The sequence below is a fragment of the Aquila chrysaetos genome, chromosome 20 (genome assembly GCF_900496995.4).
Source record: "Aquila chrysaetos chrysaetos chromosome 20, bAquChr1.4, whole genome shotgun sequence".
Taxonomy (NCBI): domain Eukaryota; kingdom Metazoa; phylum Chordata; class Aves; order Accipitriformes; family Accipitridae; genus Aquila; species Aquila chrysaetos.
Genome location: NC_044023.1, coordinates 19,705,799 through 19,719,922, shown reverse-complemented (window position 1 = coordinate 19,719,922; position 14,124 = coordinate 19,705,799). Strand labels below are relative to the sequence as shown.

The following is a 14,124-nucleotide window of genomic DNA, read 5'->3' as shown; positions in this document are numbered from 1 at the left end:
GGGCTCGGGACGGGCTGGGGAACGGGGTTTGGGGTCAGCGGTGCGGGGTGGAGGTACCCGAGAAGGCAGAGGGGCAGGAGCGGTTGCATCCCGTCAGACGCGGGGTCTCTCCAGCCCTGGCTGTAGTCCTTGGGCAGAAGCCTGTGAAGGACAGTTAGAAGACCTGTCCATGGGGGGAAGTTTCCTCCTAGCCTGCAGCGATTAAAGGTTGGCTCGTGCCCTGAAGCATAAACATTTGTACCCTGATTTATATTTTTATCTTTCCAAAGGTAGCTGTAAATGCTCTCATTACTATCTGTGCAAGTGTCTAATCCTTTCTTTGCATCCTCCCCATGCTCTTGGCACTGGTGATATCTTGTGACAGTAAGTTCCAGAGAGTAATTACGAGTTGTGTATTAAGGAAAAAAAAAAAAAAAAAAAATCCCTTTATCTGCTTTAATTTTTTTTTTGGTTGTTGTTGCTTCCTGACTTCATTCAGTGTCCCCTTTCTCTTGCGTTATGAGAAATGGCAAATAGCGCCAGATGTACCTTCTCAGGCCGAGTCACAATTTGTGTACTTTTATCATCTCCCCTCTTACTCATCTCTCGCTAAACTAAACACTCCCACCCTTATCAATCTTTCTTCATATCTGTCGAGGCTTCTAATCATTTTTGTCGCCTCCATCTGAACCTCGCCTATTTTTGCTTTACCAGAATCTTTTAAAATTAAGGTTTTTCGAAGCTGTTCTAAATTAGGTTGTGCCATAGGCTTGAAGTGCAGAGATGTGATTTGCAGCATTAGTTTCCCATGTTTTGGGCTGTCCCAACATTTTGCTTCCTTCGTTCACCCAACAGCAGCGAGCGTCCACTGGTGCGTGGTGAGATGTCCGCCGTCAGGGGCTTTATTTCATGGGCCTCTGAGTACAAGTTTGTCATACAGTGTCTTGGAAAACAAGCTTAAAATATGTTCCCTCTTTTGTTGACCACACAGGGAAGCGCGCAAGCAGCTGTATGCAATATACTATTGATGTTGTAGCAACAAAAAGGCACTCTTCCTTCTGCCCCCCACCTTATCCCTCTTCTCTTCTCCATTAAAAAATATGAGAACTTCCCGTGCTTTTGACATCCAAGAAAAACGCGGCTCAGCAGTGAATAGTCCTCCAAATATTCAAAGGTCTGGTTCACTTTTGGATAAACACAGTAGTTCAGGATCTGATCTCGAGCCTACAGAAACGAGCTGGAAATCCCATAAGATTTTTTTTCGTCACTCAGACATAGTTCAGTTCTGGTTCAGTTTGCGCGGGGAGCCAAGATTTGTATCCTTTCTCATTTTACCAGGATGTGTTGGCCCATCCCTCCTTTCTTGCTGGTACAGACCGCTACATGCTGTGAATCTTGACATGCCAAAATAAAGAGAGCCATTTTTAATGTTTGGGAACTTTTTGCCAGATGCTTTTTAAATGGCTTTGATGAGTCCTGACTGTGACTTTTTAAAAGAGGGGACAGAAGGTGTTTTGTACAGTGTAACCGCCTGAGGATTTCATTTGTGCCTCAAGAACAGAATTTTTGTAGCCGTTGTCACTGATGTGGCTGGTTTGGGGCTCGCAGGTTTCTGGTGTTTGCTGAGTGTGACCTCTTTCCCTCCTGCCTCTTGCTGCCTGCCCCCTTCCAGCCCGCTTGTGTCTCTGGGTATTTGAAGAAAATACCTTCGCCGCCTTTCCCCCCATTTGGCGGAATTCATGAATAAATTACAAGATTAAAATCGGGTGTTTTGGAGGCAAATCCCTGTCGTCCCCCTGCGTGGGGCTGGGTCCCCGCCGCTGCAGAGCTGGGGTAGCAGGCAGGGACCTTGCCAGCCATGGGATGGGCTGCGGGGTGGCAGGGCAGGAGCATCGAGTCTGCTTGTCCTCATGCCGGCAGAAGTAACCTCAGCACCCACGAGGACAAAGCGCAGCAGCGCTGGGGCACAGGCAACTCCACCCTGTGGGTTTGGAAGAAAGGGTTTCTGTTTCCAGTGCCTTTTTCTGGAGGGGATCTCCTCAACTGGTAGCCAGGATCTATTCCAGAGGAAAGAAACTAAGCCTGCTGGAAGAAAAATAAAGACTCATCTTCTTTCCTTATGACTGAACTATTCTAGGAGATGCTTCAGCGTGAGGCGCGTTGCCAGCTCCCTTGCTCCAAGCCTGCCCCCGTCACACATCAGGGACAGGATGTGAGCTGGGGTTTGTACATGTGGACCTCCAGGTCCCTTCTCTTTTTCCAGCATGGGAATCACCCATTAGTCACTTGGCTAGATCAGTCTGCTGCGTCTTAGCAAAGCCTTCAGGGCCAGCTGATCATTTTATTCGAGTAAAGGATTGTTGCTGAAGCTCTCCTCTTTGATGAGCTGGCTGGTAGCCCCTTGGATGGAGCCAGCCTTGCAGAGGAGCTGCAGCTGAGCGAGGCGCTGGGTACCGGCAACCGGCAGCATCTCCCCTGGCTCGCAGCATCCTTCTGCTGCACCTGTGGAGTGGAGTTAGGTACAGGGTAGGTGGAGGAGGATTATTTAACGAAACAGGGAAATAGAGGATGAGGTAGGGATGGGGATGATTTGAATCCAAGGCTGGCGAGGAAGCTGGACAGCAGGGCTGCTTCACCAGGTTATGTTGGATCCTAGCTGTGTCCCATAGCAGAGCCCCGTGTCCTGCCTGTATTATCCCCAGGCTTCCCCGCTGTGGTGCTGGGAGCAGTGTTGGGGCTCTTGGCCTTGGCTCGTGTTGATGTGTGGTGCATAGGGTCAGGATGGTGGGAACGGGGAGGGAGCACGTAGCAGCTCATTTCCCAGTTCTGGAGGAAGATGAACGAGCTGGGTACGAATGTCAGAGGGAATAAGTGGTGCAAGAACATCTGCTTCTCTTTTTTGCATCTCCTACATTTTATTCCTCCTCTTCATTTTGGTTCCTTTCCTATTCTCTCTAGTTGGTTCTTCTCACCTCCCCCTGTTCTGTTCCTCCCAGAGGAACAGCACTACCCACTGCTGTCGCTTTGCGCCACTTTTTTATTTTTTTTCCCTTTTTGCATACTGCTCCGCTCCTCGGCGGTTTCCACACGTTGTACGGCTCCTCAGCCTGTCAGAGGAGAGCTGCAGCAGGGCTCCCCTCCAATGTGTCTGCCTCCTACCACCGCTCCTCTACATCTGCTGCTCCAGGAGAAGAGGGTGTCGCAGGAGAGGAGATAGAGGAGGCAGGAGTGGGAGAGACATGAAGCAGCTCTGAAGCTCGGGTGCATCCGGGCTTCCGAGCTTGTGAGCTGCGTCTTGCCGCTCTGCTGGGAGCAGCTGTGGAGTGGAGCGGGGTGTGAGGACAGATGGGAGCTCAGAAAGAAGAGAGATTGCTGGCTGAGTCTAAATCCCCCCTCGTCCCACCCGGGAGAAACAAAGGTACTTGCCTTGCGAGACTAAATAGAAGCAAGAAGCCCTTCTGAGAGGTGGGCCATGCCTCCGCTGAGAGAGGCCCCTTCAGCTGCCGGCCGGGCGGTCCCTCAGTGCCTAAGGCCACTGCAAAATTTGGGGAAAAATAGGTGGTGGGAGAGCTGCATGCCCGATGCTGCAAAGCCATGCTTCGCCTAAAACACGGTGGGGAAAGCTTAGCAGCAATCTTAGCTGTGTAAGGATCCGGCTATCTGTTATTGCTCGGAGGTCAACACAGAAGGTCTCGCTTCTGGAGTCTGGGACTGGGGTAGAGTTATGTTTTTTCCAAGGGTAGATTTTGCCCTTAAAATATCTTCTGTCTCATCTCGCTCTGCTTGTTGTGTTGTGTTTTGCTTTTTAATGACCATAACTGAAATAACGGACAGATGATGATGTTGGCTGGCAAGTAACTTTCCAGATTTACTGCTTGGACACTTCAGATGGCTGCGGGACCATCTCTGATTTCTGGGAACACTTCCTTCCTCCTTTCTCAAGTTGCTTTCCTGATGGGCAGCTTGGTCCACCTGGAAAGGCCCAAAATCCTTAGGAATCTGTAAAAACATACAGGATTTTGGTTTGTGCCCTTCTTGCAACTTCTGTGTGCATGCTTCTCCATTTCGGAGACAGCCGATTACTGCACAACTGCCCTGGGAATTGGCAGTCAGACAGGACGCCAGTTTCTTTTGCATCCTCACGTCTCTTGCTCATCGCCCCACCCTCCAATGTACATACCTTTCCATATGTCCTGCAGTTCCCTGGATCAGTCGTTCCATGCCTGATAAACCTCAGGTGCAGAAACAAACTTCTCCTGGCATTAGAGTCAGGCCCATTATAGCTGTAGGTCTTCATATTTCATTAATAGCTGATTGATATTAATATCGGTTGGAGCAGATGGGAAGGGAGGAGCTTGAGCTCTTTTTCTTCAATAGAAATAGGCTGATGGAAAAACAGTTGGAGAGTCGCTGCCTTGTTGTACTGGCTGCAGCGGTGGAACAAGTTAGCAAGAGGCTCCATAGGACTGGATCCTGTTACTGTTTTCCTTATGTACTAATACTGTAAGCAAGTATATGGCATTTAAGCAGCATTTCTATTTTTAAAGTTCTACCCTCTTTTTCCAGTGTATTTCCCTTCCCCAGCCCCCTTCCTGAATCGGGAGTTTCTAGCCACATGAAGTCAGAGACAGGGGTACTTTTTTTACCCTTTGAGCAGAACTTGCCCAAAGAGGATGGTGAAACCGAAAGATTGAGCCGCTTGCGTGAAAATGTCGAATTACAACAGTAACTTGGGTGATAACAGTGCCGGATGTTCTGGGCAAACAACAGCTGGGCAAACAAGTCACGTTCTGTCTATCTTGCAGTAAAATTGTCTTGGTCATCTCAAATGCGTAATTTCCCCCCACCCCCCACCCCGCCCCCGGTGCTTAACTAGTTGGGAAACATTAAATGGTTGCCATTTCCCTAAGCACAGGGAGAGGGATTTTCAGTGGGGCTTCCCACTTACTCTGTGACATCTTTGAATGAAACAGGTTTGATTCATCTCACAGTGAATGTGCTGTTAAAATTTTTCCTGGGTTAGGGGTCACCCAATGTTGGCTCCCAAATATCATCCCGTTTGTGCAATGTCTCTAAAGTACAGCATTTCAGTTGCCTTTTTACTGGTCTCTGTTTTACGCCAGAAAATCTCCTCATCTCTGGGTGATTTCCTAACGGATAAGAAAATAGCTTGGGAGTTCACTTACTGTGTCTTGCATTTAGGCATAGCACCGAGCAGAATCAAGATGACTCGGTTGGTAGTGAGCCTTTTACTGATGTCGTCCTTTCAAATCCCTGTTGATAGTGACCAAAAACCGTGGCGCTCAGAAGATGCGCTTGCTAGGGGATGCTTTTCTTTCTCGTCCTTCAGTCCGTGGGAAGATTTCCCATTTGTATTTCGGTGCAGAGAGGAGGGCGATTCCCAGTGCTGTGTGATCTACTGCTGGAGGCCAGGATTGGTGTCTGGCTCTGGTTGTCCCAAGCAGCCGTGTCCAGGCTCGCGGGCTCTTGGAGCAGCGCAGATAGGTGGCACGTAACATGGCTGCTGATCATCACAGGTCCAGATATCTGAAGCACCTCTGTGGTTTCGGGGGCTCTTGGTGTCTCCACCTGCCAGAGCAGTTGCCTGGGTGCACAAACACGAGCTGGTTTACGGCAGCCCTCGGTAATTGTTCACTTGCAGAAGTGCAAGCACGTGGTGGAGATTTAGGATGTAACTATGGCACCGGGGAGGAATGTGTGAAAAGAGCTTGGAGATGTCAGAGCACCTGCTCGTGAGGAGAGGGCCACGTTAGCAGAGCTGTTGGCTAGCGGTAAACAGTCCTGGCACCCTTGTTTTCAGGACTTGGCAGCAGCAGGAGTTGAACCGAGTCCAGCTTTACTCTCTACTGCCTGTTCAGTAAGTTGAGGACAAGGCAGATGATTAAGGAAATGTGGGGAAACTGCTACAGAAGCTTTTGGAAAGATAAGAGACTTTGGTCTCCATGTCTGACAGTCTGGCACTTCTCACTAGCATTGAATTCACATGCAAATCAAAGGCAACATCTACTCCCACAGGAAGCTTTATTAATGTGCAGGCCTGCTTACGAATCTCCGTGCTGATGAAGGTTGTGGGACTGACTTCACTCTCAAATTAATTTCCCTGTCTATCCTCGCTTGAGCACTGTGCAGCATCGGCAGCCTCAGCAGGGCTCCCACGCTGGCATCCAGCGATGGGCTCCATGCGGGAGCGGTTGCTGCGTGGAACCAGAGAAGGGGGTAGAGGCGCGGTGCTTGTCGGCTTGGATTAAATGGGATGTGCCGGCGTAACGAGGGCAGGTGTCCACCGAGCTTGAACCGACATCAGCAAATTAATTTCACGAAGGCATGCCAAATGGGCTTGAAATACTTTGCGTATAAGAGGAAAGAGGGCTGGTGCTTCCCGAACCGAGCTAGCCATCTTTCTTCTACACATCCCGTCACGTGTAAGGAGCGCGGATGAGACTTGGAAATGGCAGGGGTAGTGCGTGGTCCGAGGTAGGAGGGAGGAAAGGCTGAGCAGGGAAACGTAGAAAGGCGGAGGGACTTGGGGTCCCTGGGTTCACCGTACCACCAAGGACACAGTAGCTACTTGATGCAGATGTTCAGTAAGAACCAGGTCTGAGCTATAAACAACCTTCCACATCTTAAACCCAAGCTCATCTGATGCTTAGCTTTTATTGCTGTCAGTTATTTACAAGCGGAAGAGTGAAATCTTGAGAGAAGAGAGATGGGAAATGCCATTTCGAGCTGCAATCCCCTGAGCTGTCAGCTTGCCGACATCTCACCCGCGCCTGCCCCTCCGTGTTTCTCCCTTTGCTGTCCATCCCGGCTCCTCGTATCCGTGATGCTCCCTCCAGCCAACTCATTCGTTACTCTCATTCTTTTTACTCCTTTCCTTCCCTGCCCGCTCCACCCTCCATGCTGGTCGCTCCCTCTCGCCATGGCTGGTCGCACCAGGTCTCAGCGCCAGGACGAGTGCCCGCCGGGCACGGAGCGGGGTGGTGTAGATGTCACCTCGAGCAGAGAGCCTGCAAAAGGGTGGGTGTGCGGGGACGTGGGTGCTGTGCCCGCGGGACCGGAGCAGGGACAGAGCTCTGGCTTTGCTCCATCAGAGCCTTGCCACTGCGAGCCTGGCCCCCGGGGCAGAGCTCTTCGTCGGGCTGGGGTCAACCGTGGTAAGGGCTCGTGGTGGCAGCGGCCACCCTGCCGAGCTGCGCAGAGCTTCGTGGCCAGCTCGAAGAGAAAGCAAGCATTTCTTGCACGGCTACTTGTTCTGGGAATCTTCAAAAATTTCTGGCAGCCAATTTTAGTTGTGCAACCTCTCAGCTGCCAGAACGGATAGAATATGATCATATCACATGAAATGCATGCAGGGTCTGCTATAGCAACTGTATTTCAAAGAGACAACACATATGGTGACTGGTGCTTTTTGGAATAATATCTATAAGTTGATGATGTTTTATTCAAAAAGGCTGTAGCTTGAAAGGTTAGGGATGTTCTGATTGTTTAGTGTATGATTAAAGAAAGGCTTCTGTGTTTTTTTTGGCCTATTGAATCTAATTACTGGGAACTAAAATGATCATTTGATTGCACATTTACCTGGAATTATTCTTCTGCAGAGCCAGTCTTAATAATATATAATAATATGTTGCGCTTGTACTGTATAGCGCTTCTTGTCTGAGCAACTCAGAGTGCTTTACAAGTATTCATTAATTAAATAAGCCATACAACACCCCTGTTAAGTAGGTATTTTTTGCCCATCCCCTTAAGTCTTGTAGGTTTTATTTCTGCTGCCTCTGCCCACCCTTGAAGATGCTTTAACAGCTAAATAAGCTAATTCAATAAAAATAACGGTTTTTTAACCATATTTAGCGCTTTGTGCATAAAGGTGTCCGTTGTTGCATTGTATTAATTGGTAGGCTGTGGGGTCTTCTGGTTCTTGACTCTGAACCGACGGCGGGGGTGGTTGTGTGTGTGGGAGCACAGATGCGTGCTGGTCCTGGTGGGTGCCCGTGCCCGGCAGCTCCTCGCACCCCTCCCAGGGACATGGACCATTTTAGAGATGCTACGGGTGCGCTGAGCTCCGACCAGCTTGGAATGCAAAATCTGATTTTACCTTCATCGCACCAAACTCTGTTGGAAATGCATCCACCCTTAAAGAGTTTTTCTGATCCAGTGGAGACTTGTTATTAAATTTGAAAGGAGGGCTTGTTGCCAGAGCACAGTAAGGTCTCTCTTCCCCGCTTGCCCTGGCGTGCTGGCCGGCAGCGGTGGTTCTTCAGTCCCCTGGGCTGCTCAGTGTCCCTTCGAAAGCAGACGGATGGGTCTAGGCCACAAAATAACAAGGTTTTACTGGGGGGTGGTGGATCCGAGTTTGCAGTCCTTGGTGTCAAACCTTTCCTGGCGGTTCTGCGCTGAGATGAAACACTCTGCAGCTCGGAGAAGCAAGTGAAACCCGAAGCGTATGACTCCTTAATTAAATAGGTATTAATTAAATCACTCAGAGAGCATACACAGTAGGAGTGGGGAAGGCTTTTTCCCTCCTTCCATGTAGGCATCTTGCAAAGGGACTATTTTTCTTGTTTTACATTAATGAAGTCTTCAGCCTTCCCACTTTTCCACCTACACATGTACTGAACGTCTCCAAGGAGACCAAGAAGGCCCGAGTCCGGTGCTGGTGAATCCTCCGGGAGCAGCGGAGTCTCGGGTCTCGCCAGCGGAGCCTCAGCTGTGCCGCAGCCTGTCTTGCAGGGATCATCCTTGCGGTCCCCTGGCTGGGGAGCCGGGAGGGAGCCAGGGCAGGGACTTGCTCCTTGTCTTTCTTTCCCCCATGTTTCGTCTCCTCTTGCTTTCTTTTCCCCACCTGATGGAGAAATCGGGCCTTGTAGAGCAGCTGGCTCCAGTGTCCCGGAATGCTTTTCCCTCGCTTTGCACGAAATTTTGCAGTAATCCCCCACCACGTGATGCTCTGCTGATGCTTTCGGGATCCTGTCCCTTGCCCCTCCGTCCTGTAAGGCTGCACTGTCCCTTCACCGCTCTGCCCGCTCCCATCCGAGTCCCCACTGCTGCTCCGTCACGAGCTCTTCGTGATTTCGGCGGGGTGAGATGCTGTCCCTGCTTTTCATTGCATTCACTCCTGCTCCTCGCAGCTTCCTCAGCCTTCAGCGCCTCGGCTCGGCTCCGCCTGCCGCTGGCTCTCCTCCTCCTCCTGCAATAGCCTTCCAGAAACTTCCCGGACTTTCTCCGGTGCTCAGGAGAGCAGACAGTGCCCTCTTCTGTAAACCTGACCTGACCCAGTGGACAAGAGAAGCATGAAAGCCATTAGCACATGAGCCTGCCCAGTGGCAAGGAGGGCTACGAGCCACTCCAGGCTAAAAATGGTGCTCAGCACCAGGATTCCTGCAGTTCCTCAAGGTTCCCACTCAGGAGCTGAACATCAGCTGCTGCTGTTTCTCTCCATAGTCAAAATGGGAAATCCAGCAGCGGGATATCACCCCATTGCATACAAGTGCAGAGTTGTTTTTTTTGTGGAAGCCACTGCTTTCCTCAGTGGAGATGCTTCGGGAGTGGAGCGGTACCCCATGACCAAGGGGCGCCTTGCCCCTATGCCGTGCGTGTAATTCCCCACAGCCTGTCTGCCACAAACTCAATTTTCAAACCTCTTTCCTCGCAGGCTCTCCAGGTGGCACGGCAGCTTCTACTGCAACAGCAGCAGCAGCAGCAGCAACAGCAGCAGCAGCAGCAGCAACAAGTTAGTGGATTAAAGTCTCCGAAGAGGAATGACAAACAGCCAGCCCTTCAGGTAAGGGGAGCCTGTGTGCCTCCGTGAGGGGCTGGGGCTTGTAAACGCTGGATAAATGCGTCTTACTTGTGAACGTTGGGATGGGACCTTCAGGAGCTTTCCTCCCAGTAAAGTCCACAGAGCGGCTGCGGCTGATGTAAGTGGCGCGAGGACCGGTGCTAGGTGCTCTTGAAAATCCCACCCGCGGCGTATTTACAAATCGTGAGCGTGTACTTTTATTAGCATCTGGTAGGGTGGGATCATGACAAAATGGAATAGCTTTTGTTACTGTGTCAGTGCGCATAGGAGATTTGCATTAACATTTCTGTTTGATTGCTGTTCCGTTTGTACTCTGTGTTCACTCAAACCGTTGATTTGCTATGTCAAGGATATTGGGAAATACTAGGATATCATATCATTGGTGTGTTTTTTCCCCTTTTGTTGTCTGCTGATTTATGGACATCTTCAGAAATAAAATTAAATATTATCAGGCTTTGTGCTGTTATGAATTCAGAAAGCTAAAACCAATACAGCATTCCCAAACAGAAGATGTATGCACACATATGTGGCTTTGGAGTGCATTCTGCTAGTGTTGCGGGATAAATCACGGGAGTTAAAGACAAGAAAGACCTATTAGGTCATGTATCACATTTTCCTTTTTTTTTTTTTTTTTTTACTATTCTAGTGTTAGAAATCCCAAGTGGTGGTGGGACCGCTATTATTTTCCTTCGGATGGTTTTCCATAACAAAGCACACGCTCAGGAACTTTCCACTTCAATTCCATCCTCTTGCTCCAAGTAATACTGCTTGTATAAATACTGAGTCAGTCCCTTGCCTTGCCTCGTGTTCACACTCCTCAAACATCTGAGATACTAACACGTACTTGCCAGTTTTGGCAAATTATATGTATCTAGTTCTTTATGTATTTCATAAACTGGCACTTCTAGACCCCTGACCACTTTGCTGGTTTGCAGCTGGTTATTGCTTTTATTATTGCTCTCTTTGCAATTGCAGCGTGTCACTGTATTTTTGATAATAAGTTACTGAATACAGCAGTTCAGCTGCAGTCGCACAAAGCCCTGTAGCTGGGACATTTATCTTATCTCGCTCTTCTATATCTGATGCTTCAGCCTCTGTAGCCCCAAATTCTTTCCGGGTTTTTTTTTTTTTTCTGCTTGTTGTCATAGCACGTTGTCAAACTCATGTCTGTTTTGCTCTTTCTAATTTTTTTTTTAGTTTGATATACTATCACCATGAGTTCCCTGACAGCATTGCTGCTTCTCTTGCCTTTTATATGTGCTTCAGATTATTTTCCTCCAAAAATACGGATCCTAGACTCTTTAAATATGTAGTAGAATATGGAAGGTAAAGCCAACATCACTAAAGGCCTTGACAGTAAAGTGAGAGGACCCGATCCTGCGGTTCTTACCCAAATAAAGCTGACGGGGACTTCAAGGGGAGTTTTGCCTGAGTGAGGAATAGCTATTAACTGCAGCCCTTGGCCCAGCGTGGACAACTTCTAGCTTTCCTGTAGTGATTTCATCTTCAAAGCATTTTGCAAATACTAATCTCCAAAACATCCCCAGAAGGAAAGTCTGATAAGTAAGTAGCATTATCCCAGTTCTGGACTGGGAAACTGAGGGAAGCAGGTTAAGTGACTTGCTTAGGATCACAGAGGGAATTGGGTTTAGAGGTAGGATTAAGATTCATGAGTTCCTGGCTCCCACCCCCGTGCTCAGGCTGCTGGACAACACCTCGCACTTTATAGCTGAGCTATTATTCTTTTGGAAAGTATGAAGCATTTTGTCATTGGGCAAATATACGTTTTATTGGCAGTGTAGAGTGCCATAATCCAAAGCGTTACATTAATGCTTTCAAAAATATTTTATTTGGTAAATCCATAGCTGATCCATATGCCTTTTAATAGACTCTTCCACTGGGGACATTTTTAATGAGAGATTGTGCTGGCTAGGTCCAGTGTCAGGTACTAAAAGAAGTGCTTTGTTGTGCAGATGTCTTAAGAATAGCTCCAGAGGATGAAATATGACTGTGTTGACCTTTCAGCTGTGAGCTTATTTGTCAGGATTCAAATAAGTTGAAAGGATCAAACCAAACAGTTTCCGTAGTCAGACTGGGAATTGTGTTGCAGAGGTCAACAGTGAAGGCCACATCGCGGATTCCATAACATAGCCAATTGTTGGTACGTATTAAAGTACTGGAGCAGCTCCTGCAGTCAGAGACACAATTAAAATTCTAATTTATTAATGTATACAGAGAGCTGGCCCAGCCTGTCACTCACTGATTCAAATGACTGCCCAGTCTTCCCCCCCCTCCTCACTCCTGGTGCTTTTGCGGTCTTAAACGTAGTGGAAGTCCTCTTGAATGTAACAGACCTTGAGTGCATCCCTGCGATGAAAATCTGTTGCTGAAAGGAATTGGTGGCGCTGGGGGTAGAATTTTTGAGTAAAACTTCACCCACACAAGCACCCACCCCCCCTGAAGTCGGATGGTGCCGCACTGACAAGGCAATACCCATTGCTGACAGTACTTAGAATAAATGTCAAGGGTGGTGGAAAAGCACCCGTTTTTCAAAAAAGTTTGCTTAAATAATGAACCGAGTCATCTTTGCACTTAGTTTATAAATATAGATGTCTCATTCGATAGCCACAGTGGTTAGCAGTTAGCTTTTTTTTTTTTTTTTTTCCGACAAACAGACTTCGTGTATAACAAGAACACCATAGGCATTGCTTATCTCTGCTAGGCTTGGCGAAAAGCTCCCTAACACGAGTGCTGGGGAGCTGCGTTTGCCCGAAACGGGGGCGGGAGGGGAAGAGATGCCGTTCGCCCCGGGGTGCTGGTTCTCCTCATAAGATGCTCCGTGGCCCCGCTCGCCCCGGGAGGGGAGGCTGGTGCGGTCCCACGCGGGGCTGGAAGAGCTCCCTCCATCTCGGGCTCAGCGCCTTAATGCTGGCTGGCAGGCTTTGTCACGTAAACCCCACCGCCACGAACAGATGCGGAAAATTAATCTAGTGTACGCTGTGTAGCTAATCTGTTACTGCCTCGTGGATAATTTCCTATATTCCTTCTTTATTCACTGATCAAATAGCCACGGTACTTAAATACATGCCGGCCTCCCGTGGCCGCGCTGGGGCACGGTGCCTTCAATAGCGTTTGCATGACAATGGGCTCCAGCGACGTCTTTGGGGTCTCTTGACCTTGATAACTCTACCTGAAGACCTTTTAGCAAATTTTGAGATATTTAGTTTATAAGAACTTGGACACAGGAATGGAGATGTGCTCTGCTGATAGTTGAAAAAAAAAAAATCTCCAAATACACGATGACTCACATTTTGAGCCTATCTCACACTGCCGTGCTTTATATTTGGCAGTGACCTCCAGTTTCACAGCCTGATGACACAAACAAAAGAAAATTGAAAGTTAAGGAATGGATTTAGTAACCAGCAATGGGCAAAAGAATATAAAAAAGTATCAGCCCCACAAAAATTACTGGAAGTGAAAAAAAGACTAAAGCATGTTTGATAATATATTTGCCATAGACATTGGATTTCCTTGAGTCTGTGAAACAAATAATTTAACAGGCCAGGTACGCTTAGGATCTTGAAAATGTGCGCATTTTTCCTGGCCAAGATAAATATATCTTTGTATTAATAGATGTATTGATTAAAATTTGCAGCTTTAATTGCTGATGCTCTTAACGATTATTCATTTTGGTTCTTCAAGCATTTTAGTTGCTGGCAAGAGCACACAGATTGGAAACAAATCAAGAGACACATTTTTCTCCCAAGAAAGTAAAAGTGCATGTGTGTTTTGGCAATACTAAAAATACAATTTTTTTTAAAGACATAAATGTTGTGTGTTGCATTGAGCTGAAAGTTGGATACCGGACTGAAAACAGATTTAGGACGTCCAAGTCGGTATCTCGCAATTGAAACCCATCACTTGACTTTTTTATGTGATTAAATGAGATTTGTTGTATGATAGTTAACCTGCATGTGTTTGGAGAGAAGAAATAATGAAATTACTAAGATGGAAACTTTTGTTTTCGGTTGACAAAACAGAAAGTAAATCTTCCCTTTAAGTCACGGCCAAGAAAAGAATTTGGGTTTGGTTTAGATTTTCAGGGTGAGACTGGGGGAGGCTGAGAGGACAGAGCTGTCCTCGCCTTTGCATACCGCTGCTTTTTAAAGCAGCCTTTTGGCTGGGCTTTTGTAGAATTTAATTTGCATGCTATATTATCTTAATATTTCTTTCCAGTATCTTGAGAAATAGAAGAGGGCAAGAGGAAAAACTCACTATAGCTTGATGTTGGGGGCAATTATTATTATTTTTTATGAAATTAGAAA

General features: G+C 47.8%; 1 protein-coding gene across 12 annotated transcripts in view; it reads left to right on the top strand.

Moving 5' to 3' along the window:
* FOXP1 (forkhead box P1) overlaps nucleotides 1-14,124 on the top strand; it is a 392,273-nt gene that overhangs the window by 267,788 nt on the left and 110,361 nt on the right. For all 12 annotated transcript variants that reach the window (XM_030043708.2, XM_030043705.2, XM_041118643.1 and 9 more), the window contains one exon: nucleotides 9,653-9,781. In XM_030043708.2, the coding sequence (XP_029899568.1) occupies nucleotides 9,653-9,781 (129 nt within the window). The remainder of the gene's footprint in view (nucleotides 1-9,652; nucleotides 9,782-14,124) is intronic.